At 38.8% G+C, this 27,710-nt stretch overlaps 1 protein-coding gene across 1 annotated transcript in view; it reads left to right on the top strand.

The window, feature by feature from the left end:
* Window positions 1-27,710, top strand: part of LOC104985211 (CUB and sushi domain-containing protein 1) — a 559,353-nt gene that overhangs the window by 323,360 nt on the left and 208,283 nt on the right. The window contains exons 33-38 of the mRNA XM_010835275.1: window positions 3,823-4,000; window positions 5,923-6,068; window positions 6,836-6,916; window positions 7,989-8,102; window positions 20,330-20,518; window positions 24,956-25,102. Coding sequence (XP_010833577.1) covers window positions 3,823-4,000; window positions 5,923-6,068; window positions 6,836-6,916; window positions 7,989-8,102; window positions 20,330-20,518; window positions 24,956-25,102 — 855 coding nt within the window. The remainder of the gene's footprint in view (window positions 1-3,822; window positions 4,001-5,922; window positions 6,069-6,835; window positions 6,917-7,988; window positions 8,103-20,329; window positions 20,519-24,955; window positions 25,103-27,710) is intronic.

Here is a 27,710-nt window from a genome sequence, read left to right as displayed (position 1 = left end):
GTGGTGCTGGAGAAGACTCATGAGAGTCCCTTGGACAGCAAGGACATTGAACCAGTCAGTCCTAAAGGAAATCAACCCTGAATATTCATTGAAAGGACCAATGTTGAAGCTGAAGCTCCAATTCTCTGGCCACCTAATGCCAAGAACTGACTCACTTGAAAAGACCCTGATGCTGGAAAAGATCAAAGGCAGGCAGAAAAGGGGACGACAGAAGATGAGATGGTTGGATAGCATCACCAACTCGATAGACATGAGTTTGAGCAAGCTCTGGGAGTTGGTGAAGGACAGGGAAGCCTGGCATGCTGCAGTCCATGGGATGGAAAGAGTTGGACAGTTTTGGGTGACTGAACAACAACAACAATATTAGATTAAATTCTAAAAAAAAAAAGTAACCAGGAAATATTCTTTTAAAACCAAAGGCCCTCAAGTTGGTGATTAAATGGACTTTCTTTCCCTCTTCCTCTTCCTGAGGTGGGGTTGGGGCTGAACCTCCAATCTGAGGCTGGTTCCCCTTGCAACTAGTCCCAAGGCCTCAGATTTCCTAATTTCCTTATTAACATAAACTCAGATGTGGTTGAAAGGGTCTTGTTTTGAATAACAAAAGACAATTTGAACTTTTTTAAATCACTTTGTAAATTCTAAGGGTTTTATGAGCTCTGGGCCAAAAACAGGGAGGAAGATCAAAAGTATATTTCTTATTATTGTTGGGGAAGTGTGTAAGTTCCTCAGTTCTGTCTTGTCATAACAAAAAATTGAAGCGACGGACCAGTGTTACAGCCTTGGATGGGCCAGCATTACAGCTCTTGGACAGAGCAGCGTTACAGCTCCATGTTACAGCTCCGTTTTATTTAGAAAGTAGAGGAAAATACATCATCGAGGTGTGAGGTCATGATGACCCAAAAGATGCAAAGAGAGGAGAGAGAGACCCCAGGCCCTTTGGCTCCTCTTTTTATGCTTTTTTCTCCACCCCACCCCTCCGGGCCAGCCCTATGTAAATTGGGCTAGCCAGAAGTGCTGTTTGATCTACCTCAAGTCCTCACTCCATTCCTTGGACCTTCCTTTGTTCTATTTTTGCGGGTTTTTCCCTTCCTTGTCTTTTAGCCCCTGCCATTCTGGACTCCTTTTTCCTATTCTAACTACCTAACATGATAAATGCCACTACTGCAGTACTTATTCATGTGTGTGAAGGGATTGCCTTTGTTGGCTCTCTGGTCCTGGAGTGGAAAAGGGATGCCATCTGTGTGGCCCCTAGCTGTGAAGTGCAGTGTGTAATGCTCTCATGTTCTGTGGTCTCTCTCCTGGCTCCTTGGTTGCCTGCGCCTCCTGCTGGGCCAGGCTCCTGGGTAGACAGGTGAGAAGCTGGGAAGTACTTATGGTTGCAGGTGGTGCAGAGACCCTTCTGTGCCCAGAATCTCCACCTTGCTGGGCTTGCTGGCTGTTCTCCACTGGAGGGGCCTCTTTGACCCTCACCCTCAGGGAGAGGATGGGGGTGGGTGCATTTCCTGCTGAGCTGGATCACAGGTCCCTGTTGCTGCAGAGATCCCTGAGATGCCGCTGGGATGTGGAAATCAAAATTCAGCTTTGGTGCCATGAAGTTGAGGGGAAAGCATCTGGGAGAAGGTGCTGGACCAAGGGAAAGGGAGGGGCAGCTTTACTCATTATGTCTTTTTATGGTCCTTCATCTTCCTCTGTAGAATATAGGATTTTGCCTTGAGAAAATGTTTTAAGTGCATCGAGAGTATTATCACACAAGTCAAACTTCATACTTATTTAGCTTTTAACATCTTCCTTCATCACTCTGCTAAATACAGCAAGCTCTGCAAGGCAGGGATGGGGTCAGCATGGTTCTCTGCTCTAGCCCCAGCTCAGCCAAGCTGCCTGGTACATAATAGACTCTCAATAAACATTCATTGAACATGGGAGTAAAAGGATTTGTTATTTGAATATCATAGATATATCATGGCAAATATACTAAGTGACCAAAGAATATCAGAATGTATTTTATGAAAAAAATAACCATATCATTTAGCCTTTTAAGAGGTGGACACCATGTTTTTTGTTTGTTCTGTTTTTTCCCCCTCCCCATGGGAAGGGTACTACTCCATGTAAAGTGGCTATACTTTAATAAGTTGCAAATTAAAAAGTAAAAATGCTGAAGGGAAATTTAGAGTTATAAATCAATACATAATGAATAATTTCAAATCACACATGAGGTATGTCAACCTGCTTCAACACATGCTTTAAGTGTTTTCTCTTCATTGTCTCACTCATTTCCAATCCCTCAATTATTTGGTGTCTGTCGTTTATTGAGATCGGAGCCAGGCAATGGGATTGATGAGAGGAGGTTTGATGGGGCTGTGGATATGGTCCCAGACTTCTAGTTGCTGACAGTCAAATGGTAAAGAATGGCTGGCCATGAACTGTAGCCCAGGGACAAGTATCCAAACCACAGCCACCAGGAAAGGCTGTCAGGAGGTGGTGACATTTGAGTTGAGTTTTGAGGAAGGGACCAGTTCACCTGCCAGCAAAATAGGAGAAAAACACAAGAGCTATTCATGTAGGTGAACGAGGACATGATGTTTGCAGCTAAGAAGAAGTATGGCATCTCCAGGGGTCACCAGGTAACCACTTGCTGTGACTCCAGCATGGCTTCTGGCCCCATTTTTATAGATTATAGGTATCTGTATATTATATTTTGTTAGCTTACAGGCCAAGGTGTATTTTTCTCCAAAGCCCACTTACAATTATGCTATAAAACTTGTAAAATGTTCTCCACACAGCCTTAAAATAAATTTACCCAATATTCAGACCAAGTCAATCTACTCGACACTGGTACATTTTCTGTCTACTTTGAAATCAGTGTGCATCTGTATGCTTACTTTGGCTTAATGACATTCCATCAGTCATAATTTTAAATTGTTTTTAACCTTTAAAAAAATGTACCTTGGTTTATTCATTCCACCTAAATTTTATACCTTTTATGGCAAATATTTGAAAGCCTCATAAGATTCATGTTAGTAACAGATACTCTTATAGAATCTACTTATAGAATCTAATTTGATTAAAATGTATACTTGTCTATGACTTTGATGTATTTATACCATGATGTGAGTTAAAGAATATAGTTTGGATTATCTGCTCATGTATGATCATTTCATTTTTCCAAAAATAAAATAATTTCTATGACAAGAGTGATGATCACTTTATTAAGTAAAATAAAAATGGACTCTGGGTATTGTTGAGATTTTTCACATCATTGGTAGTGGATGAGATGTGGAAGTGTTACTATAAATTTTCACTCACATAATTTATCTCCTTTCTCTAGGTATAGATCTCGGGAGAATTTATAAGGTCTTTGTTTCAAGGCAGATAGACTTAGATGCTTCTTTTTTAGGCATTTTAAATAAGCTTTAGAAATCTTACTTAAAACAAACAAAAAAAATTTTTCAGTTAAATATTCACACATAATTTCAACATAATCCCTTGCGTCAGATAGTCCAGTGAATTATCAGCTCAGTCTCAGGAGACTACTGACTAAGATTTTTTTTTTTTTTCTTTCTCCTTTTAATTATGTGGAAATGACTTTATCCTGAGGGGATTTTGAATGTTTGGAGAATATGTTTAAAAACTTAGATAAGGTAGCTTAGAAGTAAAATTCTTCCAAGGTTTTAAGACTTGAGGGGAATTATTTTGACAAAGTAGTTGCTGAGGGATATTTCACAATTATTTCTTAGCAGGAAAATCTCGGCTAAGAGACTTTAGAGACTGACAAATGTCTCGCTGGACTGTGTTGGGCTTGATTTTTCTTGGCTTCCTTCTCAGCTCCTTGTGGATATAACGTGACATCTCAGAACGGGACCATCTATTCTCCTGGATTTCCAGATGAGTACCCCATCCTCAAGGACTGCATCTGGCTCATCTCAGTGCCTCCCGGCCATGGCGTCTACATCAACTTCACCTTGCTGCAGACGGAAGCTGTCAATGACTACATCGCAGTTTGGTATGAGAACCTTTCCTGAAAACACCCATCTGTCCTTGTGATAAACTGTTCTTGTAACCACTTACATGTCACTTTCGTCGATTTAGAGATGAAGTAGTTAGGTAGATGTCAAAACAGAAATTTACCAACTAAATCTAGAGATAGAATAAACCTCATGTACCATGCTACATGGTAGATATATTCAAGATTACTCTAGATAGAGGAGAATATCCCAAATGTATTTTATTTTCATGTTTATTTCTTGTTTTAATTTTTATTTACTTATCTTTTTGGCCATATCACATAGCTTTTGGGATCTTAGTTCCCTGACCAGAGATTAAACCTGGGCCCTTGTCAGTGAAAGAGTTAAGTCCTAGCCACTGGGCCACTTGGGAATTCCTTCTTTTCTTTTTCATTTTCAAGTATAAATCTTTTTTTTCTTAAAGAAAAGCTTGTTGGTTCCTTTGCCATATAATAATTTGATGCTTCTGGAAATATTGAAGAAATGATTGCACACAGCTTTCTCTCTGTACTTTATAAACCTTTCGGAACTGCCCCCACCCACCTCCGCCTTCCCTACCATGGGCTGTGTAGGGGATGCCGAGGGGGATGTAGCCCTAGCTCCCCATCTAATGAGCCATGTAGCCTGGGTAAGTTAATCTAAACTCTCCTTCACTGAATGTTCATGTCTATGAGAATTACTATTTCTACCGTTGCCTTTGGAGGTGAGAATTTATAGGGGAAATGGGAATGACAAAATATGATGGGAAGAGTAGAGCTTACCATTGGGGCACAGCCCAGATTTGGAATAAGTTGGATGTGCTTTAGGAATAAAAGGCCCTGAAAACTCAAGCATAATCACAGTTAACAAATCTGTGTGTGTGTGTGTGTGTGTGTGTGTGTGTGTGTGTGTGTTGGTGAAGTTGTAAATGTAGGGGTTGTCTTAGCCATTGAAAATTCTCTGAGGCAAGAGAACAGGTGAATTGCAGGCACTGGGAGATCCCAAGTGTGATGTGGCTTTGGGAAAGCACAGAAGAGAGAAGAGGTGACCTGGCCAGGTAAGCTGGCCTCATACATCATGTTAAGGATTTTGGGCTTTATACTAGAGCAACACAGATTCACTTTAGAGTCATAAGAAGGAGAATTATAGGACTAGGTCCTGGATGCAGAATACCCATTATTATTGTGTAGGGGGGCAGGTCAGCTGGATAAGATGGGAGACTGGCCTTTGAGGCTATTTCTATAGGGGGGAGATTCTATAGGGCTATTTCTCACAGGAGGGGAGATTGGGGGATAGGACCTGTGTTGTGGCAATGAGCAGAAATGGAGAACCTGAAATATTGAGTTGACCTATGAAGCAAAGCAAGACAGGCAAACAACACTGAAATGAAAAGCCACACTATAATATCAGCAGGTTTACCCAGATTAATCAGTAGATTTAGCAGTAGGAGCAAGATCTCCCTCCAGCAGTGGAGGGAGTCCCTGTCCTCTGAACACTCATGAGACAGACTGGAGTGCAGTCATCTATGAATGTTAAACATCTTAGTATTTCTAAACATGGAATCTAGAAGATGGTAATATTTTATTCAGTTTTTTAAAATATTTCAATTCAGCCATAAGAGCTCCATAAATCTCACCCATAATTAAAGAGACACCCTGAATTTAGACTTTAAAATGGGAACATTTGAAAGGAAGTTGATAAGTGGTACTGACGTCACTAGAATAAATGTGACCTTGTCTCAAAAACACCTCTGAGAAGGTCAGGTGCAGGAGGAACAAGGGAGCCCAAAGCTGCTGTTTGAAGACCAGGCTTTTCAGCTGGATCCTGGGGTCAGAGCATCATCTTGCACCAAGACAGAGCCCTGCAGTCAGAAGAAAACGGTTGTGAATTTAAGCTGTAACTGGAAGCTTTCTATTTAGAGGGCGCCTCCTCTCTTTCCCAGGGATGGTCCTGATCAGAATTCTCCACAGTTGGGGGTTTTCAGTGGGAACACCGCCCTGGAGACAGCATACAGCTCCACCAACCAAGTCCTGCTCAAATTTCACAGTGACTTTTCAAATGGAGGTTTCTTTGTCCTCAATTTTCACGGTCAGTGTATTTTCACTCCATTGATGATGGCAGAGAATCCTAGCTGACTTTTCTCATAGGATTGACACAAACTTTGTTTACAGCTAAAGTTCCATGTTTCTGTCAACCGAAAGCCTATAGGATTTTCTCACATTTCATGCTGAGGTTCCTGTGATTCCTTTTCCTTACTGACGTATTTAGGACTTCACATCTCTTTTATAGTTTATCTTGGATTTGCCCCCAGGATAAGCATATTGTATGTGAAACTCTGATATGGAGACCATGGAAATACATTTAGTAGCTCTCAGAGATTTCCTCATCTCTGTCTCCAGATGAACCTCGATAGTGAATGTTGTGTAATTTTAGATGGGGCAAAGCGAATCTCTACTGATGTTGAGAATGAATGCTAAATAGTTTGGGGAAAAGCATTACCAGTCCCTTATCTCTCTTGAGGACTGCCACATGCAAATCCTCAGGACAAGAGACTGAGGAAGATGATGCCAGATCCTGATGGACATGGAATCAGCATGAACCATTTCTCCTGCAGAATTCCAAATATATGTAAAGTGTTTCTATTTAAACATCATAATTTTTTTAAATGGTGTACTTTTCCCTTTCAATTTTGTAAGCATTTGAAGCTAGAGACTTTAGTAAAACTATAATTTACAAATATAGATATTTTCCTAGACCTAAGCATTGTAACAACACAAGAGAGATGTTTTTTGTAAGATTTTTGTTTATTCATCAAATGTAATTTCACTTATTATTTTTTTATATAAATGATGTAGCATTTCAGCTCAAGAAATGTCAGCCTCCCCCGGCAGTTCCACAGGCAGAAGTGCTTACAGAGGATGAGGATTTTGAAATAGGTAATGTTTTCGTTGTTACAACATCATCAGCTCAACACAGGTTTTTTACACCCATACAACTGCAGTAGATAGCCAAGTTGATGAATGTTTGTCAGAAATATTCCTAAAGCTTTCCTAGAGAGAGATACACATTTGTCATGAATTGAATAAATATGTTTTTCTTTCTTCATCTCAATGATTTTTTTTTTCCATTTAAATTTTGCTTTTGCTATTTTGAGCACATTTTCCTGCTGCATCACTCACCAGTTTGTATTTTTCTCCTAAAAGCAGTTTTCAGACACAGACTTAAGCAGATGTTTGTGTTTAGCTAGGGAACCATTTTGGTGCACCAGAAGAAGAAAGTCATTTGTGGCTGAAATAATGGTTAGTCTAACATGGACCTTTCCTTGAAACTGGAATGTAATTGGTGAATATATTGAATGATACTATTTAGAAATTCTCTTTTTTCATTTTAAATTAGTGGTCTATTTCATTATATAATCATCAGGCCACATTAAGAAACCTACCATGGCATATGTTGGCCAACCAGTTATTGTGACAAAGCATTTCTCGGTCTCAATTACAAATACCCAGTCCTGTGTCACACCCTGTTTTATAGTGGCGGTCAAACCATGTGACCAGTTTCTGCTCTATTCCCAATGGCTTAGTTGATGAGAACATTGTGCTAATTACCAAGGTCATTTTGTAGCCCTATCTGGATGCATTAAAGACATTCTCTTATACAGCCTTTGGTCTCAAGCCTCTGAATCCCTTTCTTTCTTTCCTTCTTTCATCTTTCTTTCTTTTTTATTAGTAATCATAGGGGAAAGGGAATGAACATAGACATATCAGTCAAAGAAGAAAAAACTGCTCCATAATCTCTATAGAAATACTGGTTACATTTAAAGAGAGCATTTTTATAAATTAAGAACTAAAAATGACACTATTTCACTAAGTAGACTAAGCATGAATACCAATCATGGTTAAGAAGTGGTTTGCACATCAACTTGAGTGTCACATGTGTTTAATAACATTCACACACTGCTTGTGTCATGGAGACAAAATTGCCAAGTATGCATGTGGACTCTTTCAGGAGACTTCGTGAAGTACCAGTGCCACCCTGGGTACACGCTGTCTGGGATGGACACACTGACCTGTAAGCTCAGCTCCCAGCTACAGTTTGAAGGTTCCCTGCCGACATGTGAAGGTATGAAGTTTGTACTATAAATATGCTTGTTCCATATGGAACATTGTATTACTTTATTGGTTTGAACTTCCTTGTATGCATCTGAATTTCTTTGTATGCATCTGAATTTGTCTCTGTGTTATGATTCTCTTGCAATTTAAATTACCCAAAAGTAGAAATACTTAATTACCCTTCTCTTTTAGCTAGCTGTACAAAATCAAAACTACATCAAATAAGACTTCTTGCTGTTTCCCAACAGTTTGTAATATTTTCAAACATATGGCAAAGTTGAAAAACTTTAGAACTAATACACATCACCAAGGTTGCACCATTAATGTTTCCTACACACCCTTTGTCACCTGTCTCGTCTCTTTCTACATAAAGTATTGAATAATTGATATTTTTGATACCTTCTAGGCAAATTGCAGGCATTACTATATTTCCCTCTGAATTCTTTGGCATAAAAGAATGCATAAAATTATCTAGTGTTTACTATGTTCTGTAAAGTATAGAGACATTGAAATGCACATATGTTTCATATAATGCGTGTTTCATATCTTTGACCCATGTGTAATAACAGATAATATATGAGAGCAGAAGAAAATCTATTGATTCAGTTGATTTGTATATAATTAGATCACTTAAAAAACTTTTAAAAGTATCACTTTCAAGTTTTATAGAAAGGAAAAAAGATTTGGAAAAAGACATAAATAAGCTAAAATGTCTCAATGTAAGTCAGAAGTATGATTGGTTTACCTATCAGAAAGCTTCCCAAATTAAGACAGATTTTATTTTGTGACTTCAAAATCACAATCACATTTACTTCCTTTAAAGAAGGGCTTCCCTGGTAGCTCAGTTAGTAAAGAGCCCACCTTCAGTGCAGGAGACCATGGTTCGATTCCTGGGTTGGGAAGATCCACCGGAGAAGGGATAGGCCACCCATTCCAGTGTTCTTGGGCTTCCCTTGTGGCTCAGCTGGTAAAGAATCCACTTGCAATGCAGGAGACCTGAGTTCGATCCCTAGGTTGGGAAGATCCCATGGAGAAGGGAAAGGCCACCAATATTCTGGTCTGGAGAATTCAGTGGACTGTATAGTCCGTGGGGTTGCAAAGAGTTGGACAGGACTGAGTGACTTTCCTTTCACTTTCCTTTAAAGAATGGAACCCCCCATTCCCAGTTCTTTCAGAGAATTTGAATGTTATCATTTACTAGGGGTAGTGAAATATATAAAAATTCAGAATGTATGAAGAGAAAACCGATAGTCTAGGTTTCATTATCCAGTGATCTTGGTTAAGACACTAATCCTCTGGGCATTATATGTGTAATGAGAAGGATCATTTGTCTGCATTGTTTAGGGAACTGGTATAAAGATGAAGTAAATCTTAAATTAATTCTAAGCCTCTTATAATGCTAATTATCTACCCTCTAAAAGGCAATTTTCTTTGCATTGCAATAGTATTGATTTTGCAAATGTTCAGCCCATGAATTGATTCTTCCAGAATATCTGGTAATATGGTGCATTTTCATTGCTAATGAGGCAGACTTCAGTCACCCTTACAGAAGGAAATGATTTCCAACATCTGGAGAAAATCTGGAATGAATTATTATTAAATAACCAAGGTAACCTAGATTATTTCTGAGAAAAATATACTTTGTAACTGCACCCACGTGGGAGCCAGTGGGTGTGGGAAACTCCGATGGGGCAGGCAGGGGAGATGCCTTCACTTTGTCTGCCTCTGGCTTTAAACCCTAGCTGACCCTGTGGTCATGGTGTCACTGAGACCCTGCCTCTTGCTTCCTGGCTTAGAAGCTGGGGGTCTCATGGGAGGTGCTAAGTCAGGACACTGAAGTCACTTTTTTCCCCTGGAAAACCAGTGTGTCAGGACCATGCTACATTAGCCACAGTGATCTACAGAGGATTTATCTCTCAAGATGGTGGAGTGGTGGGTATAAAATCTTCATCTTTTGCCATTTTATATATAAATTAACTGAAGTAAATCTTCAGATGTTTAAGGCCCATTTTAATCCCACCAAACACAGCCTTAAAAATTTATCAGAATAGGTGATTTTAAGCAAAGGTGGGCTTAACTGATTAACGAAGAAAGGCTTAAGTCTTTATTTAATATGCTACTTCAAAAATAAGGAAAGTGTCTCCATTCTGTCATTTCCCCTATGATTAACCTAGTTTCCACTTAAATGCAATTACTTCATGACAGTCCAGGAGCACAGTAAACCCACACACGAGTGTGTCATCCTCTAGAGTATTGATACTTCTGCTCTCACACATTTGTGGAAAGTGTCCGGCTAACAAGACAGGATCTCTGTACTCAGGTCAGAGGTCCCCAGGCCCTCTGAACCCACAGCAGTTACTACTCAGGATGGCTTAGTTCTCTTCTGATTCTGTTCAGCAGTAAATTTGTTTAAAATGAACTGAGTTCCCTTATCTGGCATTCCCTGAACACCTCGTTATTTAAAAAAGGAAATAGGGACTTCAATGTCTTCTACCAAATATTTAAACACATAATTATCATTTTTCTTCCAACACTTTTCTGTTGTTTGATTGGGCTCAATCCTCCAATAAATTCTTGATGACAAATTGTACTAGTTATGAGTCCTACTTCTTCAAGTGTCATAACCACACTTTTAGACGTTCTGCTTTGAAAATTGTCACCACTTTAGGGTGATTGATTGTTCCTTGGGAATGAGGGGAATAAATTGTTCCTTGAAAGTTCACATTTTATGCAGATAAATATTACCTTATTGGATACTTACCTTAATTTAGAAAAAATAAGTAAATAAATGAGGGTATAGAATGTTATTCGCCACTACCAAGCAGTTCTCTCATTTTCCCTGGACATCAGCAGAGTGTCCTACAGTTTAACTCCATCCCGAACTCTTGACCTAGGATAATGTCAAATCCCACAGGGTTAGAGGCTTAGTCCCACAGAACAAACCTCACCTTGGTATCAGATGCTGATACCGAGTCCAGGTTGTCACCTGTGCTTCTGACTGACAGGTTATCAATCAGGGGTTCCCAGGAACCTCTCCTCTGGTTTGATCCTTCCATCAAATTTTTAATTAATTAATTTATTTTAATTAGAGGCTAATTACTTTACAATATTGTGGTGGTTTTTGCCATACATTGACATGAATCAGCCATGGGGGTACATGTGTCCTCCCATCCAAACACCCCTCCCACCTCCCTGCCCATCCCATCCCTCTGGGTTGTCCCAGTGCACCAGCTTTGAGTGCCCTGTTTTCATGCATTGAACTTGGACACATCATCTATATCACATTTGATAATATGCATGTTTCAATGCTAATCTCTCAAATCATCCCACCCATGCTTTCTCTCACAGGGTCCAAAAGTCTGCTTTTTATATCTGTGTCTCTTTTGTTGTTTTGCATATATGGTCATTGTTACCATCTTTCTAAATTCCATATATTTGTGTTAATATACTGTATTGCTGTTTTTCATTCTGACTTACTTCACTCTGTATATTAGGCTCCAGTTTCATCCACCTCATTAGAACTAATTAATATGTATTCTTTTTAATAGCTGAGTAATACTCCATTGTGTATATGTACCAGTTTTCTTATCCATTCATCTGCCAATGGACATCTAGGTTGCTTCCATGTCCTAGCTATTGTAAACAGTACTATGATGAAGATTGGGGTACATGTGTCTCTTTCAATTCTGGTTTCCTCGGTGTGTATGCCCAGCAGTGGGATTGCTGGGTCATATGGCAGTTCTAGGTCCAGTTTTTTAAGGAATCTCTACCCTGTTTTCCATAGTGGCTATACTAGTTTGCATTCCTACCAACAGTGTAAGAGGGTTCCCTTTTCTCCACATCCTCTCCAGCATTTATTGTTTGTAGACTTTTTGATAGCAGCCATTCTGACTGGCATGAGATGGTACCTCATTGTAGTTTTGATTTGCATTTCTTTGATAATGAGTGATGTTGAGCATCTTTTTATGTGTTTGTTAACCATCTGTATGTCTTCTTTATTGGGTCATTTTTCTGGTATTGATCTGCATGAGCTGCTTGTATATTTTGTATATTAATTCTTTGTCAGTTGTTTCATTTGCTAATATTTTCTCCCATTCTGAAGGGTGTCTTTTTACCTTGCTTATAGGTTCCTTCATTGTGCAAAAGCTTTTACATTTAATTAGGTCCCAATTGTTTATTTTTGCTTTTATTTCCATTACTCCAGGAAGTGGGTCATAGAGGATCCTGATGTGATTTATGTCAGAGAGTGTTCTACCTATGTTTTCCTCTAGGAGTTTTATAGTTTCTGGTCTTGTATTTAGATCTTTAATCCATTTTGAGTTTATTTTGTGTATGGTGTTAGAAAGTGTTCTAGTGTCATTCTTTTACAAGTGGTTGACCAGTTTTCCCAGCACCACTTGTTAAAGAGATTGTCTTTTCTCCATTGTATATTATGACCTCCTTTGTCAAAGATAAGGTTCCATAGGTGCACAAGTTCATCTCTGGGCTTTCTATTTTGTTCCATTGATCTATGTTTCTGTCTTTATGCCAGTACCATAATGTCTTGATGACTGTAGCTTTGTAGTATAGTCTGAAGTCAGGCAGCTTGATTCCTCCAGTTCCATTCTTCTTTCTTAAGATTGCTTTGGCTATTAGAGACTTTTTGTGTTTCCATATGAATTGTGAAATAATTTGTTCTAGTTCTGTGAAAAATACCTTCGGTAGCTTGATAGAGATTCAATTGAATCTATAGATTGCTTTGGGTAGTACACTCATTTTCACTATATTGATTCTTTTGATCCATGAACATGGTATATTTCTCCATCTATTTGTGTCCTCTTTGATTTCTTTCATCAGTGTTTTATAGTTTACTATATATAGGTCTTTTGTTTCCTAGGTAAATTTATTCCTAAGTATTTTATTATTTTTGTTGCAATGGTGAATGGGGTTGTTTCCTTAATTTCTCTTTCTGTTTTCTCATTGTTAGTGTATAGGAATACAAGGGACTTATGTGTGTTAATTTTATATTCTGCAGCTTTACTATATTCATTGATTAGTGCTAGTATTTTCTGGTGGTATCTTTAGGGTTTTCGATGTAGAGGATCATGTCATCTGCAAACAGTGAGAGTTTTACTTCTTCTTTTCAATCTGGATTCTTTTTATTTCTTTTTCTTCTCTGACTGCTGTGGTAAAACTTCCAAAACTATGTTGAATAATACTGGTGAGAGTGGGCACCCTTGTCTTGTTCATGACTTTAGAGGAAATGTTTTCAATTTTTTGCCATTGAGGATAATATTTTCTGTGGGTTTGTTGTAGATGGCTTTTATTGTGTTGAGGTAATGTTCCTTCTGTGCCTTCTTTCTGGAGAGTTTTTATTATAAATGGCTGTTGATTTTTGTCAAAGGCTTTCTCTGCATCTATTGAGATAGTCATATGGTTTATATCTTTCAGTTTGTTAATGTTGTGTATCACATTGATTGATTTGTGAATACTGAAGAATCCTTGCATCCCTGGCATAATCCACTTGGTCATGGTGCATGATCTTTTTAATATGTCATTGAATTCTGTTTGCTAGAATTTTATTGAGGATTTTTGCATCTGTGTTCATCAGTGATATTGGTCTGTAGTTTTATTTTTTGGTAGCATCTTTGTCTGGTTTTGGGATGAGATGATGTGGCCTCATAGAATGAGTTTGGGAATTTACCTTCCACTCCAATTTTCTGGAAGACTTTGAGTAGGATAGGTGTTAGCTCATCTCTAAATTTTTGGTAGAATTCACCTGTGAAGCAATCTGGTCCTGGGATTTTGTTTGTTGGAAGATTTTTTATTACAGTTTTGATTTCTGTGCTTGTGCTGTCTCAGTTTAGATTTTCTATTTCTTCCTGGTTCAGTTTTGGAAGGTTATACTCATCCATTTCTTCCAAGTTACACATTTTATTGCCATATAGTTACTAATAGTAGTCTCTTATGATTCTTTGTATTGTATTTATTTGTTGTCTGTTGTGATTTCTCCATTTTCATTTGCAATTTTATTGATTTAATTCTTCTCCCTTTTTTTATTGATGAGTATAGCTAATGGTTTCTTTATTTTATTTGTCTTCTCAAACAACCATCTTTTAATTTTGTTGATTTTTATAATAGTCTCCTTTGTTTCTTTTTCATTGATTTCTGCTCTGATTTTTATGATTTCTTTCCTTCTACTAACTTTGGGGTTCTTCATTTCTTCTTTTTCTAGTTGCTTTAGGTGTAAAGTTAGGTTATTTATTTGATGTTTCTCTTGTTTCTTGAGGTAAGCTTGTGTCGCTATGAACCTTCCTTTTAGCACTGCTTTTACTAAATCCCATAGGTTTTGGGTTGTTGTGTTTCGATTTTCTTTTGTTTCTGTGCATATTTTGATTTCCTTTTTGATTTCTTCTGTGATTTGTTGGTTATTGAGGAGCATGTTTTTTAGCCTCCATATGTTTGTGTTCTTTATAGGTTTTTTCCCCCCAATTTACATCTAATGTTACAGCATTGTGATCAGAAAAGATGTTTGAAATGAATTCAGTATTTTTAAATTTACCAAGGCTAGATTTATTGTGCAGGATGTGACCTGTTCTGGAGAATGTTCCTTGTGCACTTGAAAAAAAGGTGAAATCCTTTGTTCTGGGGTGAAATGCTCTGTAGATATCAATTAGGTCTAACTGGCCCATTGTGTCATTTAAAACTTGTGTTTCCTTGCTAATTTTCTGTTTGGTTAATCTATCCATATGTGTGACTTGGGCATTAAAGTCCCCCACTATTATAGTGTTACTTTTAATTTCCCCTTTCATACTTAGTAGCATTTGCCTTATGTACTGAAGTTCTCCTATATTGGGTGTATATATATTTATCATTGTTATATGTTTTTCTTGGATTGACCCTTTGATCATTACTATGTAGTGTCCTTCTTTGTCTCTTAGTATGGTCTTTATTTCAAAGTCTGTTTTATCTGATTTGAGTATTGCTGCTCCTGTTCTCTTTTGGTCTCTATTTGCATGAAATATCTTTTTCCAGCCCCTCACTTTCAGTATGTGTCCCAAGGTTTGAGGTGGGTCTCTTGTAGGCAACATATATAGGGGTCTTGTTTTTGTATCCATTTGGCCAGTCTTTGTCTTTTGGTTGGAGCATTTAATGCATTTACATTTAAGGTAATTATTGATAAGTATGATCTCATTGCCATTTACTTTGTTGTTTGGGGTTCAATTTCATAAACCTTTTCTGTGTCTCCTGTCTAGAGAAGATCCAGTAGCACTTGTTGAAGAGCTGGTTTGGTGGTGCTGAATTCTCTCAGCTTTTGCTTCTTTGTAAAGCTTTTGATTTCTCCTTCATATCTGAATGAGATCCTTGCTGGATATAGTAATCTTGGTTGTAGATTTTTCTCTTTCATCACTTTAATTATGTCCTGCCATAGTAGTAGTAGTAGTAGTAGTAGTAGTAGTAGTAGTAGTAGTATTCCCTTCTGGTCTGAAGAGTTTCTATTGAAAGATCAGCTGTTATCCTTATGGAGATCCCCTTGTGTGTTACTTGTTGCTTCTCCCAGATGCTTTTAATATTTTCTCTTTGTGTTTAATTTCTGTTAGTTTGATTAATATGTGTCTTGGGGTCTTTTGCCTTGGGTTTATCCTGTTTGGGACTCTCTGGGTTTCTTGGACTTGGGGGGCTATTTCCTTTCCCATTTTAGAGAAGTTTTCAACTATTATCTCCTCAAATATTTTCTCTTCCCCTTTCTTTTTGTCTTCTTCTTCTGGGGCACCTATGATTCAAATGTTTGGATGTTTAACGTTGTCACAGAGGTCTTTGAGGTTGTCCTCATTTCTTTTAATGTTCTTTTCTTTTTTCCTCTCTGCTTCATTCATTTCCACCATTCTATCTTCCACCTCACTCATCGTCTCTTCTGCCTGTTATTCTATTATTGATTGCCTCTGCTGCTGCTGCTGCTGCTGTTGAGTCGCTTCAGTCATGTCCGACTCTGTGCGACCCCATAGACGGAAGCCCACCAGGCTCCCCCATCCCTGGGATTCTCCAGGCAAGAACACTGGAGTGGGTTGCCATTTCCTTCTCCAATGCATGAAAGTCAAAAGTGAAAGTGAAGTCACTCAGTTGTGTCCGACTCTTTGCGACCCCATGGACTGCAGCCTACCAGGCTCCTCTGTCCATGGGATTTTCCAGGCAAGAGTACTGGAGTGGGGTGCCATTGCCTTCTCCTGGTTCCCTCTAGAGAGCTTTTAATCTCAGTTATTGCATTGTTCCCAATTTTAATTGACTTCTTTATTTCTTCTAGGTCCTTGTTAAACATTTCTTGCATCTTCTCAATCCTTGTCTCTGGTCTATTTATCTGTAACTCCATTTTATTTTCAAGATTTTGGATCATCTTTACTATCATTATTCTGAATTCCTTTTCAGGTAGACTCCCTATCTCCTCCTCTTTTGTTTGGTTTGGTGGGTATTTATCATGTTCTTTACCTGCTGAATATTCTCTGCCTTTTCATTTTGTTTAGATTGCTGTGTTTGGTGTGCCCTTTCTGTAGATTTGAAGTTTGTGATTCTTCTTTATTGTGGCATCTACTCCCTGTGGGTGGAGTTGAACTAGTGGCTTGTCAAGCTTCCCTGGTTGGGGGAACTTGTGTCTGTGTTCTGGTGGGTGGAGCTGGATCTCTTCTCTCTGGAGTGCAATGAAGTGTCCAGTAGTGAGTTTTGGGGTGTCTACAGGTTTGGCATGGCTTTGGGCAGCCTGTCTTTAAATGATCAGTGTTGTGTTCCTGTGTTGCTGGGGAATTAGCATGGCATGTTGGCACTGGAATTTGTTAGTTCTTATGTGGAGCTTGGTTTCAGTGTCGGTATGAAGACTTTTGGTTAGGTCCAGAGACTAATGTTCTCTGGAATCAGGAGTTCTGTGATGTTCTCAAGTTGTGGAGTTAAGCCTCCTGCCTCTGACTTTCAGTCCTTCTCTTACAGTATCCTTATACAGCACAGATGATAAAGCAACTAGGTTAATGGTGAACAATTCTCCACAGAATTGAGTGACATGCATAGAGATTCACAGAGTTACATAGAAGAGAAGAGGTAGGATGGAGATATAGATGACCAGGAGAAGAGGGGAAGTCAAAAGGGGAGAGAGCAATCTAGTCAGTAATCAGTTCCTGAAGTGTTCTCCACAGCCCAGAACACCCAGAGATATTCACAAAGTAGAGAAGAGAAGGGGGAGGAAAGAGATAGAGGTGACCTGGGGGAGAAAAGGGAGATTCAAAAGGGGAGAAAGCAATCAAGCCAGTAATCAAATGAAAATGGATACTGAAGATTAGATTCTTAAAGATACAAAGTGGATAACAAATACCAGAAAGCAAAGGTTAAAAATCTAGAGTAGAGGTTAGACTCTCAAAAATACAATATAAAAAAATACAAAGCAAAATAAATCACAAAGATTAACACACACACACACACACACACACACACACATATTTGAAACTTGCTTTTAAAATAGGGTCTTTTAAAAATAAATAAATAAATAAATAAAATAGGGTCTTTTATTTTTGCAGGGTAATTGTAGGTTATAAAAATGAAAATTAAAGGTGTAATAAAGAACTTGATTTTTTTTAATTAAAAAGTATTAATAGTAAAAATATATCTAGGAATTTCTCTGGAGCTGTTATGGGCAGTGTGGGCTCAGTTCAGTTTCAGATAGTTCCTTGTTCCAGCCTGCACTTGTTCTCAAGGTCTATGGGCCCCCTCCAATGCACAGTCAGTATTAACTGCAGGGTTTTAATCTGTTGCACCTGTCACTTCCAGAGTGATTCCCTCTCCTTTGTTTATTTTGGCTTCCTCTGTTTGCAAGTCTCTTCTGTGTCTAATTTCCACCCTGACAGTAGGGGGCAAAGGTGGTCATTTATTTAGGCTCACTTGTTCAGTTGTGTTTTGGGGAGGGAGGGACTCTCTAAACAAATTTCACTGGCATTTGCGGGGAGTGTTTGCAGTGTATGGACCACACTGGGTTTGCCCCAGTCCAAGACAGCATGTGCTTCCTGGATCTACAATGCTCAGGCTCCATGGAGCTCTGCAAGGACACTGTCCCAAATGGGCCTTGCATTTTATGTACTTCCCAGGTCTGAGCCGCTCAGGTTCTTGGGTACTCCACAGGGCACAGACCGGGTTGGGCTGTGCGTTTTGTGCCCTTCCCAGGTCCGAGCAGCTCGGGTGACCAGGTGCTTGGTGAGTGCACTGTCCCAGGTGGGCCATGTGTCTTAATCACCTCCCCAGTCCCAGCTGCTTGGTTTCCCGGGGACACCTCAAGCGCGCCATCTCAGGTGTGCTGTGTGTCTCCTCTGGGGCACTGATCTCAGGCTGCGACACTCCTGGCAGATGTCAACCATCTAGGATCCCAGGAAGATGTGGTTAGCAACTGGGAGCCTCACAGTTTGGTGGAGGATGCCATCTCTGGGGCTGAGATTGCAGCAGCCCCTTGCCTTCTGACTCTGGCTGTAGTAGGCCTGCCTCTCTGCCTCCAGAGGTGGAGGGGCGTACACACAGACAGCCAGCTCTCCTTTGTTATTCACTCAATCCTTTGTTCTGTGAGTGTGCCAGGCTGAGAGTTAGAGCATCTTGTGGGAAAGACGTATTTTTTGTCTCTCTGGCGATACCACAGTTTGGGTTGCTATCTCACGTTAGCTCCCTTAGATTGTCCTCAGGGCACTCAGGCCCCGTCCTTACCCTAAGGGCCAATGATTCAGCTTGTGCCTCCCTGCCCAGTCCCCACTCACTGGTGGCGGATGTGAGCATCTAGGCTACTTCTCTTCTGGCAGTTGGAGTTAGGCGCAGAGTCTGTGTTTTGTTTTGTTTTGTTTTTCTCTCAGTTATGTTGCCCTCTGAGATTCTAAAACTCCCACAGATCCGCCTGTGAGAGGTTGTCTTACTGTGTGGAAACTTCTCCTTCATGACTCCCTCCCCAGGATGAGTCTCAATCCCTCAATGTTTTGCCTCTGTTTTCATCTTTTACGTTTTATCCTACCTCCTTTCGAAGAGATTGGGCTGCCTTTCTGGGTTCCTGGTGTTCTCTGCCAGCATTCAGAAGTTGTTTTGTGGAAGTTGCTTGACATTCAAATAATCTTTTGATGAATTTGTGGGGGAGAAAGTGTTCTCCCCATCCTATTCTTCCACCATCTTGGGACCCCCTCTCTGGTTTGATCCTTTGTTAGAACAGCTCATAAAAATCAGGGAAACAAATGTGACTCACATTTACAGTCAATGTTATATAGGGGACTATCAACAGTAGAGTGAGCAAGTAGGGTACAAAGGGCAGGGCCTGGAGGTGTCTCCCAGGACCTGGGGTGCCCCACCCCCCCACTGTGTGTGCCTTCACCAACCTGCAGGCTCAACAAATACGTTGTTTAAGAGCTTTGGTGCAACCAAGTCTCCAGTACCCCAGCCCTACCTTCCCTGCTTCCCCCAGGTGTGTGAGTGGGCAGAAAGTCTGCACCCTCTCTTCCCTGGGTGCTTGTGGTATTCAGCCCTTCTGAGGCTACACAGACCCACCCTGAGTCATCTCATCAGCTCAGACTCGGGTGTCACCCAGAGGGGCCTTTGGAGCTGCGAAGACACTTCCAGCACTCAGGAAACTCCAAGGGTTTGGGGAGCTCCTACCAGGGGCCCCAGACACAGGCCAAGTGTATTTTAGCACAGAGGGCTATCACAAAAGTGAGTATTCTCAAGTTAAGGAAATGTGTTGATATTAAAAAAGTAAAGTAAAGTGTTAAGTTTTTTTCTGTCTGCAGGTGCACAGGGCCTAGGGTTTTACAATCTCCCTGGACCTGCTTTAAATGTACAGTACAGCCAGAGTTGGGTTCTGCTCTGATGTAACAACACTCCATAAACTTCTTATCCTTATCCTTCAGAGAGCAGACAGAATGAAAACCACAATCACAGAAAAATAATCAAATTGATCACATGGACCACAGACTAGTCTAAATGAAACTATGAGCCATGCTGTGTAGGACCATCCAAGATGGACGGGTCATGGTGGAGAGTTGTGACAAAATGTGGTCCACTGGAGAAGGGAATGGCAAACCACTTCAGTATTCTTTCCTTGAGAACCCCATGAACAGGATGAAAAGGCTATGTGTGTATCACCTACTAAATCTGGTCACAGTTGACTTAGTAAGATTGCTTTTTCTTTTCCCCCATGAGCTTGCATACCCAGGAATTGATTTTGTTAAGGAAAACTTTCCCTGGTGCTTTTCTCCTTAGCACAATGCCCAGCCAATGAAGTCCGGACAGAATCCTCTGGCGTCATCCTCAGCCCAGGGTATCCAGGCAACTATTTTAACTCCCAGACCTGCTCCTGGAGCATCCGAGTGGAACCAAACTACAATATCACCATCTTTGTAGACACATTCCAAAGTGAAAAGCAATTTGACGCACTGGAAGTATTTGATGGTAAGTCTCTTCGAACTTTGTTAACATACCAGCGACCTTGGGACCTTCCCTTGTGGTCCAGTGGTTAAGACTGAGCTTCTACTCCGGAGGGCGTGGATTAGATCCCTGGCCAGGGAACAAAGATCCCACATATCTCTAGGTGCAGTCAAAAAAAGAATACATACCAGGGACCTACACATAATGTATAAGGATCCTGTTGTATTTTGTAATGCACAAACTTGAATATATTCTTGAGGTAAATTACATCTCCCCTTAAATGGAAAATGAATTATTCTTGGACTAGTGTGGTCTCAGAGATCAAGTGATAGGAAAAAGATCACCATGCCCTTCTTAATGTTGCAAATTTAAACCACTAAAATGCTGGTTTAATACACCTTAAAAATGTACTGAATTTACATTAACCATTCTTTAATTATTTAACATGGGGCTTTAAAGTATGGATGATTTCAGAAACTCTTCCTTTCCTTTCTTCAAAGGTTATATTGATCTAGAAGATATTTTAGGAAATTTAAGAGGGCAGAGGCCTATAAGTACTTTAATTGGTCTAAATGGTTGTTTTACTAGAATTATATAAAAGTAATGGCTCATAGAGTTTTCTGGGTGATAAATGCTATAGTATTCTTAATGTAGAATTTTTTTAGAGATAGTTCCCTGAACAAATGCTAATACAGTTTTCAATGTGAGTCTTATACATTTTTGTACAATTCTAATGAACATTTTAAAATGACAGTGCTCTGCTAAAACATAGTATGTGCTTGAATTGTTGATTTGAAATGAAACTGATATTAATAATTGTTCTTTGTACTAAAGCATTATCATAGCCCAAAAATTAGACCATGATACAATTACGGATGTAGATAATAATAGGGTTTTCACATGTTTTGATGGATTTGTCACTGAGTTCAGATAAATAACAATCAATTCAGTGAAAAAAATTACTGTAATTGATTCTGCGTATGTTTGCATGCCTTTTACTGACTTGATGAATCATAATAGTCAAGTTGCTTCTGTGGATATACAGTAAATTAATGTGCAGATTTCCAAAGATGAGCAGCTAAATTGGAAATTAAACTCATACTTATATGTGTAGAAACAGAGGACTGAAGAGTAATATTTTCATTTTCAGAGTTTTTAAGTGCATGTTAAAACAGACATGTACTATTGAAGACTTGGCCCTTAATCTCTAGGATAGGAAGAAGTAACACATTAGCCAGGTGCACAAACAGGCTTCTTTTGTCAATGAGGAGCCAGGGAAACTGTGCCTTGAGGCTGATTAGATGTCACAAATAGTAAAGGCAGGCAACCAACCTCCAGGGGCTGTGTGTGTGTCTTTGTGTATATGTATTCCTATAAATTCTGTATGTAGTTATATATATATATATATATTTACATAATCATTCTAAATATATGTGGGTTCCTTTGTTTTACTTTGGTAGAATTGAAAGTTTAGCTGGCAGTGTTTCTACCTCTTCTAATTTCAGAAGCAAAATCATTATCAATAATTTATGCCCAAAGCATTTACAGTATGAGCTCCCTCCAAATACAGACAGATCACGCCCATGATAAACCACAAGCAAAATAGCTAATAGAGATAATATCAAAGCAGTTGCTGTCAAAATTGCCAGATATCTATGAGTAGGTTTGGTTTTACTCTCAAAGATTTCTCTATAAAATGAAAGGTCAGAGTTTCATATGAATAATTTTCTAAGCACTGGCATTTGTGTTGCAGTAAATGTCATGTTCATTGCATCTCTTTTGTTTTTTTGAAACACAGTGGCTGTTTTATAGCTCATGAGTTGGCAAAAAAATAATAACAATAAATTGACTATATCAATTTTAAGCTTTATTAACAGCAGCAGCAAGGCTCCAGGTGGTGCTAGTGGTAAAGAATCTGCCTGCCAATGCAGGAGACACAAGATACACAAGTTTGTACCATAGGTCAGGAAGATCCCCTGGAGGAGGAAATGGCAACCCACCCCAGTATTCTTGCCTGGAATATTCCATGGGCAGAGGAGATCAATGGGCTACAGTCCATGGGGCTGCAAAGAGTTGGACATGACTGAGTGCACACACACACACACACACACACACACACACACGGCTCAAGTAGTGAATATTCCTCAATTTAAAAAGAAAATAGGACTTAAATCATTATAGAACTCAACTGAGAAAGGTGTCAAAATACATATGGTGGTCTTCACTTGTGCAGAACTTGATAATTTTCACCTTAATAAAAGAGATGGTACTGCTGTTCATTATGGACATGTATATTTTTAAAGAATAATCCTTTAGAAAGTTTGTTACATGATAAGCAAAGACAAAAGATGAAAGATGATGAAGGATTACATGTTTGATTAAGAATATCTGAAACTTGACTCGAGTTCTGTCATTAAAAATGACATTTTAAAATTGTATAAATTCAGGTGAATTTATTTCCCAGTGGCATTTCATTTTAGAATATAAATTATCTCTTCAAACAACAAGTAAAACAGCACAGACAATCCTTGTCCATGGTATTCTCCAGGCAAGAGTACTGGAATGGGTTGCCATTTCCTTCTCCAGGAAACCTTCATGACCCAGGGATTACACCCGAGTTTCCTGTGTCTCCTGCATTGGCAGGAAAGCCATGAAGCCTGTTAGAATTTGAGATGGCATCAAGGGGTGTCCTGGAGGAGACCTTAAAGTGTGGGTGCAGCTTCTGGATTCAATAGAGTGAGTTGTCTCAACAAATATTGTCAGGTTATGGTGATGAGAATAATGCCAGTGACTATTAACTATGTTGAGTATTAGCTTTGGTTTTTTTTTCAATTTTTAAAGATTAAATATACAAAAAGTTTTTTTTTTTAATGTATATGGGTATAGACTCATTACTTGATGTACTGCATTTTAGTATTTTGTCAGATTTATCTTGTGTATTTTTTTTTCAAAGAAGAAACAAGTTCAGATCAATTTAGGAGCTCCTTGCACACCCAGTTCACTTGCACCTCTCCTGGAGGCATTTAATATTGTGAAGTGTCATCCATGTGCATGTTTCATGGTTCATTTCCTATCTCTATCAGTCTATCAATCTGTCTGTCTATCTACTACCAAGTATCATCTCCTATCTATACATGAACATTCACACAGTTTGTATATTGAACACTTTTGAATGTTTACACAATTGTTATCCTATTATATTTATTTGCAAATAGATTTCACTTCTAAATATCATTTTTAATATGTGTAGCATTTCTTTGAAAACACTTTTAATATCTTTTAAAACTCCAAACCACAAGTTAGAATCTAAATTTCCCTATAAAAATTGCTAGAATAAACATTTTGCTATATAAATAACACTTGTGCATATATTCTGGAGTTTATAAAAAATATAATTAAAACCTACAATTGTATTGGATATTACTAAACTGCTCTCCAAGGTGATTGTACTAATTTTTACTTTCACTGCTGCTATTTAGTCACTAAGCTATATCCAACTATTTGTGACCCCATGGTCTGTAGCCTGCCAGGGTCCTCCATTCCCAAGCATGAATCCTAGAGTGGGTTGCCATTTCCTTCTCCAGGGGATCTTCCCAACCCAGGGACTGAACCCATGTCTCCTGCATTGGCAGACAGATTCTTTACCACTGAGCCTCCTGGGAAGCTCATACAGTCAAAGCTATGTAGATGTGGGAGTTGGACCATAAAGAAGGCTGAGCACCAAAGAATTAATGCTTTCAAATTATGGTGCTGGTGCTCTCTCTTCTTGAGAGTCCCTTGGACTGCAGGAAGATCAAACCAGTCAATCCTGAAGGAAATCAACCCTGACTATTCATTAAAAGGACTGCTACTGAAGCTGAAGCTCCAATACTTTGGCCACCTGATGCAAAGAGCCAACTCATTGAAAAAGACTCTGATGCTGGGAAAGATTGGGGGCAAAAGGAGAAATGGGGCCACATAGGATGAGATGGCTGGATGGCATCACCACTCAATGGACATGAATTTGAGCAAACTCTGGGAGATATGAAGGACACGGAAGCCTGGAGTGCTGCAGTCCAGGAGGTCCCAAAGAACTGGACATGACTTAGGGACTAAACAACAGTACTTTTACTAGTATTAAATTCCCTGTATCAATTCAATGTTGCATATGCTACTAGTAGTGGGAACTATTTTCTTTTTTTAAATTACTGCCATTTTATAAGTAACATTTTCATTTCAAGTATTATGTATTAACAGCATATATATCTTAAATTATTTTGGTTGGCTATTGCTTCTTTTATTGTTATTATTTTTATGAGGAACTGTATCTGTTGCTTTATTTATTTGGAGTTATTTGTCTCCTTTGGGACTAAATAGCTGTATATTGTACAGTTAGACTCCAACTTAAAAGCTAAATGTAGTCTGTATTTTGTAGGTGCAAATTCATATCATAACTTTTTTGCTTTTTTTTGTTTCATTTAGGGTCTTCTGGTCAAAGTCCTCTGTTAGTGGTCTTGAGTGGAAACCATACTGAACAATCAAATTTTACAAGCAAGAGTAATCAGTTATATCTCCGCTGGTCCACTGACCATGCAACCAGTAAAAAAGGATTCAAGATTCGTTATTCAGGTCAGTAAGTGAAGTTAAGGTTTAATAGTAAAGTGTTAATATAAATGTTCTGCATTAAATTTTAAAAATTAATGGTTTGTACTATAAACCTAATTTCTAAAAATGAATTTGTAACTTCAATAGAAATAATTTGATGAAATCACTGAGTGATATCTCTAAACTGTGTTAGGGAAAATAAATTATCTGTTGATTAATATAAATAAATATTTTTGCTAGCGTCATAACCCATTGAATTGCATGCCACAGAAAGCAGAGATTCTTTCCCCCAAAAGAAAATAATATAATTTAATATAAATATATAATAATATAAACAAAACATATTTTAATTTTAAAGTATGTTTAAAAGCTAAGGAGACAAACAGGAGGAGATAACTATCGCATTTAATTTTTTTCTCTTTTTTTAAATTTTTTTTATTTTTTAATATAAATTTATTTATTTTAATTGGAGGTTAATTACTTTACAGTATTGTATTGGTTTTGCCATACATCAACATAAATCCACCGCAGGTACACACGTGTTCCCCATCCTGAACCCCCCTCCCTCCTCCCTCCCCATACCATCCCTCTGAGTCATCTCAGTGCACCAGCCCCAAGCATCCAGTATATAACATCTTATGATTAGTAGCATTTCTTTTTATTGATTATATTTTTATATATCTCTTTATGTGAGATACTATACATATAAATACACACACACATGTAACCATATACAAAATAAATGTTTACATATATATTTCCTTATCAACATTTAAAGGACTTTGTTTTTTCCCCATATAGTTCATTTATTTTCTATCAGTAGTTTTTTATTTTAATTAAATCAGTGAATATACTTCTGAGAGATTAGATCCTCTCAATGTGGCTAGCCCAAAACCTCATGTTTACAGTGCCCTACAAAAGCTGTAGACAGACAATCTAAAATCCTCATATTTTCATTACTAAGCAAAATATCTAACCTTTTCTTAGTGTTACTACAATATCCGTGCTAACAACTGAGGTCCATTTCCCAAAGGAGATAGATGCCCACTCTATGCATTTTATAGACCAGTATAACTCCCAGGGGTTGCTTATTCCAAGTCTGTTGTGCATTGTCAGTGAAGGGCAATATCCTGTGGACAGTGAAAGGTGTTAGTAGCTTTAAGAATATTTTTGCTGTCTCTGATTGGTAGGTATCATGAAATGATAAAAAGCATTGAAAAAGCATTAGTGTTTTGAAATGTCTGTTGATGGAAAGACAGAGAATCTGAAATTCACTCGTGTTTCCTCTACAAAGTCTAACAAAACATGCTTAGATCTTTGTTTTCCCCCTTCACTAAAGTAGCCATTCAAAATGCTTATCAGCAAAGAGTTCACAGTTGAAATCCCTTCATTGGAATGGGTATTGAGATCATTAGGACAATGATTGGACTTTTGTTCATCAAATTCCTTGTTCTGAAAAATAAATACTCAAGCCTGTAGAATTGTTTGAATTTATTTCTAATGAGCAAAAATGGATATTGCAGGGGAAATCATGGTGAACATAATTTATCTTGTTTTATCTGTGGCAAATTACTTAATAGCCTGGTGGTGTGACTACACCTTGAATTCTGTTGCTCAAAGGATGTTTTCATTCATTATAGAACAAGATGATTCTCTTTGTTGGGAAATCAGAAAAAGAAGAATTTAACGTTAAGGCTATAAACTGTTGTTTTGTGAGTGGACATATCTATGTATCTCTCATTAGATATAGATACAGATAGATCTTTGGACAGCTTTTCAGATAAAATTCGATGGTGGTTCAATGACCACTGCTAGGAGTCCATCATCAGTAGTTTTAGAGCAGTGATCCCTGGACTATAGCACATGGGCCAGGGAGCTAAGGCCATAATATGACCACGTGTTGCACCACAAATCCTTGCCTTATGCATGTTAACTATTGGTCATTGGGTGTAAGAACCATATAACGGATCTACATAATAGACAAACAAAACACAACAACAACAAAAGCAAGTACATCATGGTTCAAGTCAATTCAGTAAACTGCTAAGTGATTGTTGAGGTAGTAATGGTCATTCACTATTAAATCAAGGGTGTGTGTGTATGCTAAGTTGCTTCAGTCATGTCTGGTTCTTTGCGACCCCTGGATGTAGCCCCCACTAGGCTCCTCTGTCCATGGGATTCTCAAGGCAAGAATACTGGAGGGGGTTGCCATGCCCTTCTCCAGGGGATCTTCCTGACCCAGTGATTGAACGCACATCTCTTAAGTCTCCTGGCCTGGCAAGTGGGTTCTTTACCACTAGCGCCACCTGTGAAGCCCATTAAATCAAGTACCTGGAAGTTAATGATAAGTTGTGGGCTTCCCTTGTGGCTCAGCTGGTAAAGAATCAGCCCACAATGCAGGAGATCTGATTTTGACCCCTGGGTTGGGAAGATTCCCTGGAAAAGGGAAAGGCTATCCACTGCAGTGTTCTGGCCTAGAGAATTCCATAGACTGTCCATGGGGTCACAAAGAGTTGAACACAACTGAGTGACTTTCACTTTCAGAGTTGGGAGAGTCAGAACTACAGAATGGGTGTTGTAAATACACCCAGACCCCAGCAGAGCCAGCTGCACCCATGTCTTCCATCCCTGA

This window comes from Bison bison, unplaced genomic scaffold (assembly GCF_000754665.1).
Source record: "Bison bison bison isolate TAMUID 2011002044 unplaced genomic scaffold, Bison_UMD1.0 scf7180017864040, whole genome shotgun sequence".
Taxonomy (NCBI): Eukaryota; Metazoa; Chordata; class Mammalia; order Artiodactyla; family Bovidae; genus Bison; species Bison bison.
The sequence above is the reverse complement of the archived record's forward strand: the minus strand, read 5'-3'. Positions and strand labels throughout refer to the sequence as shown.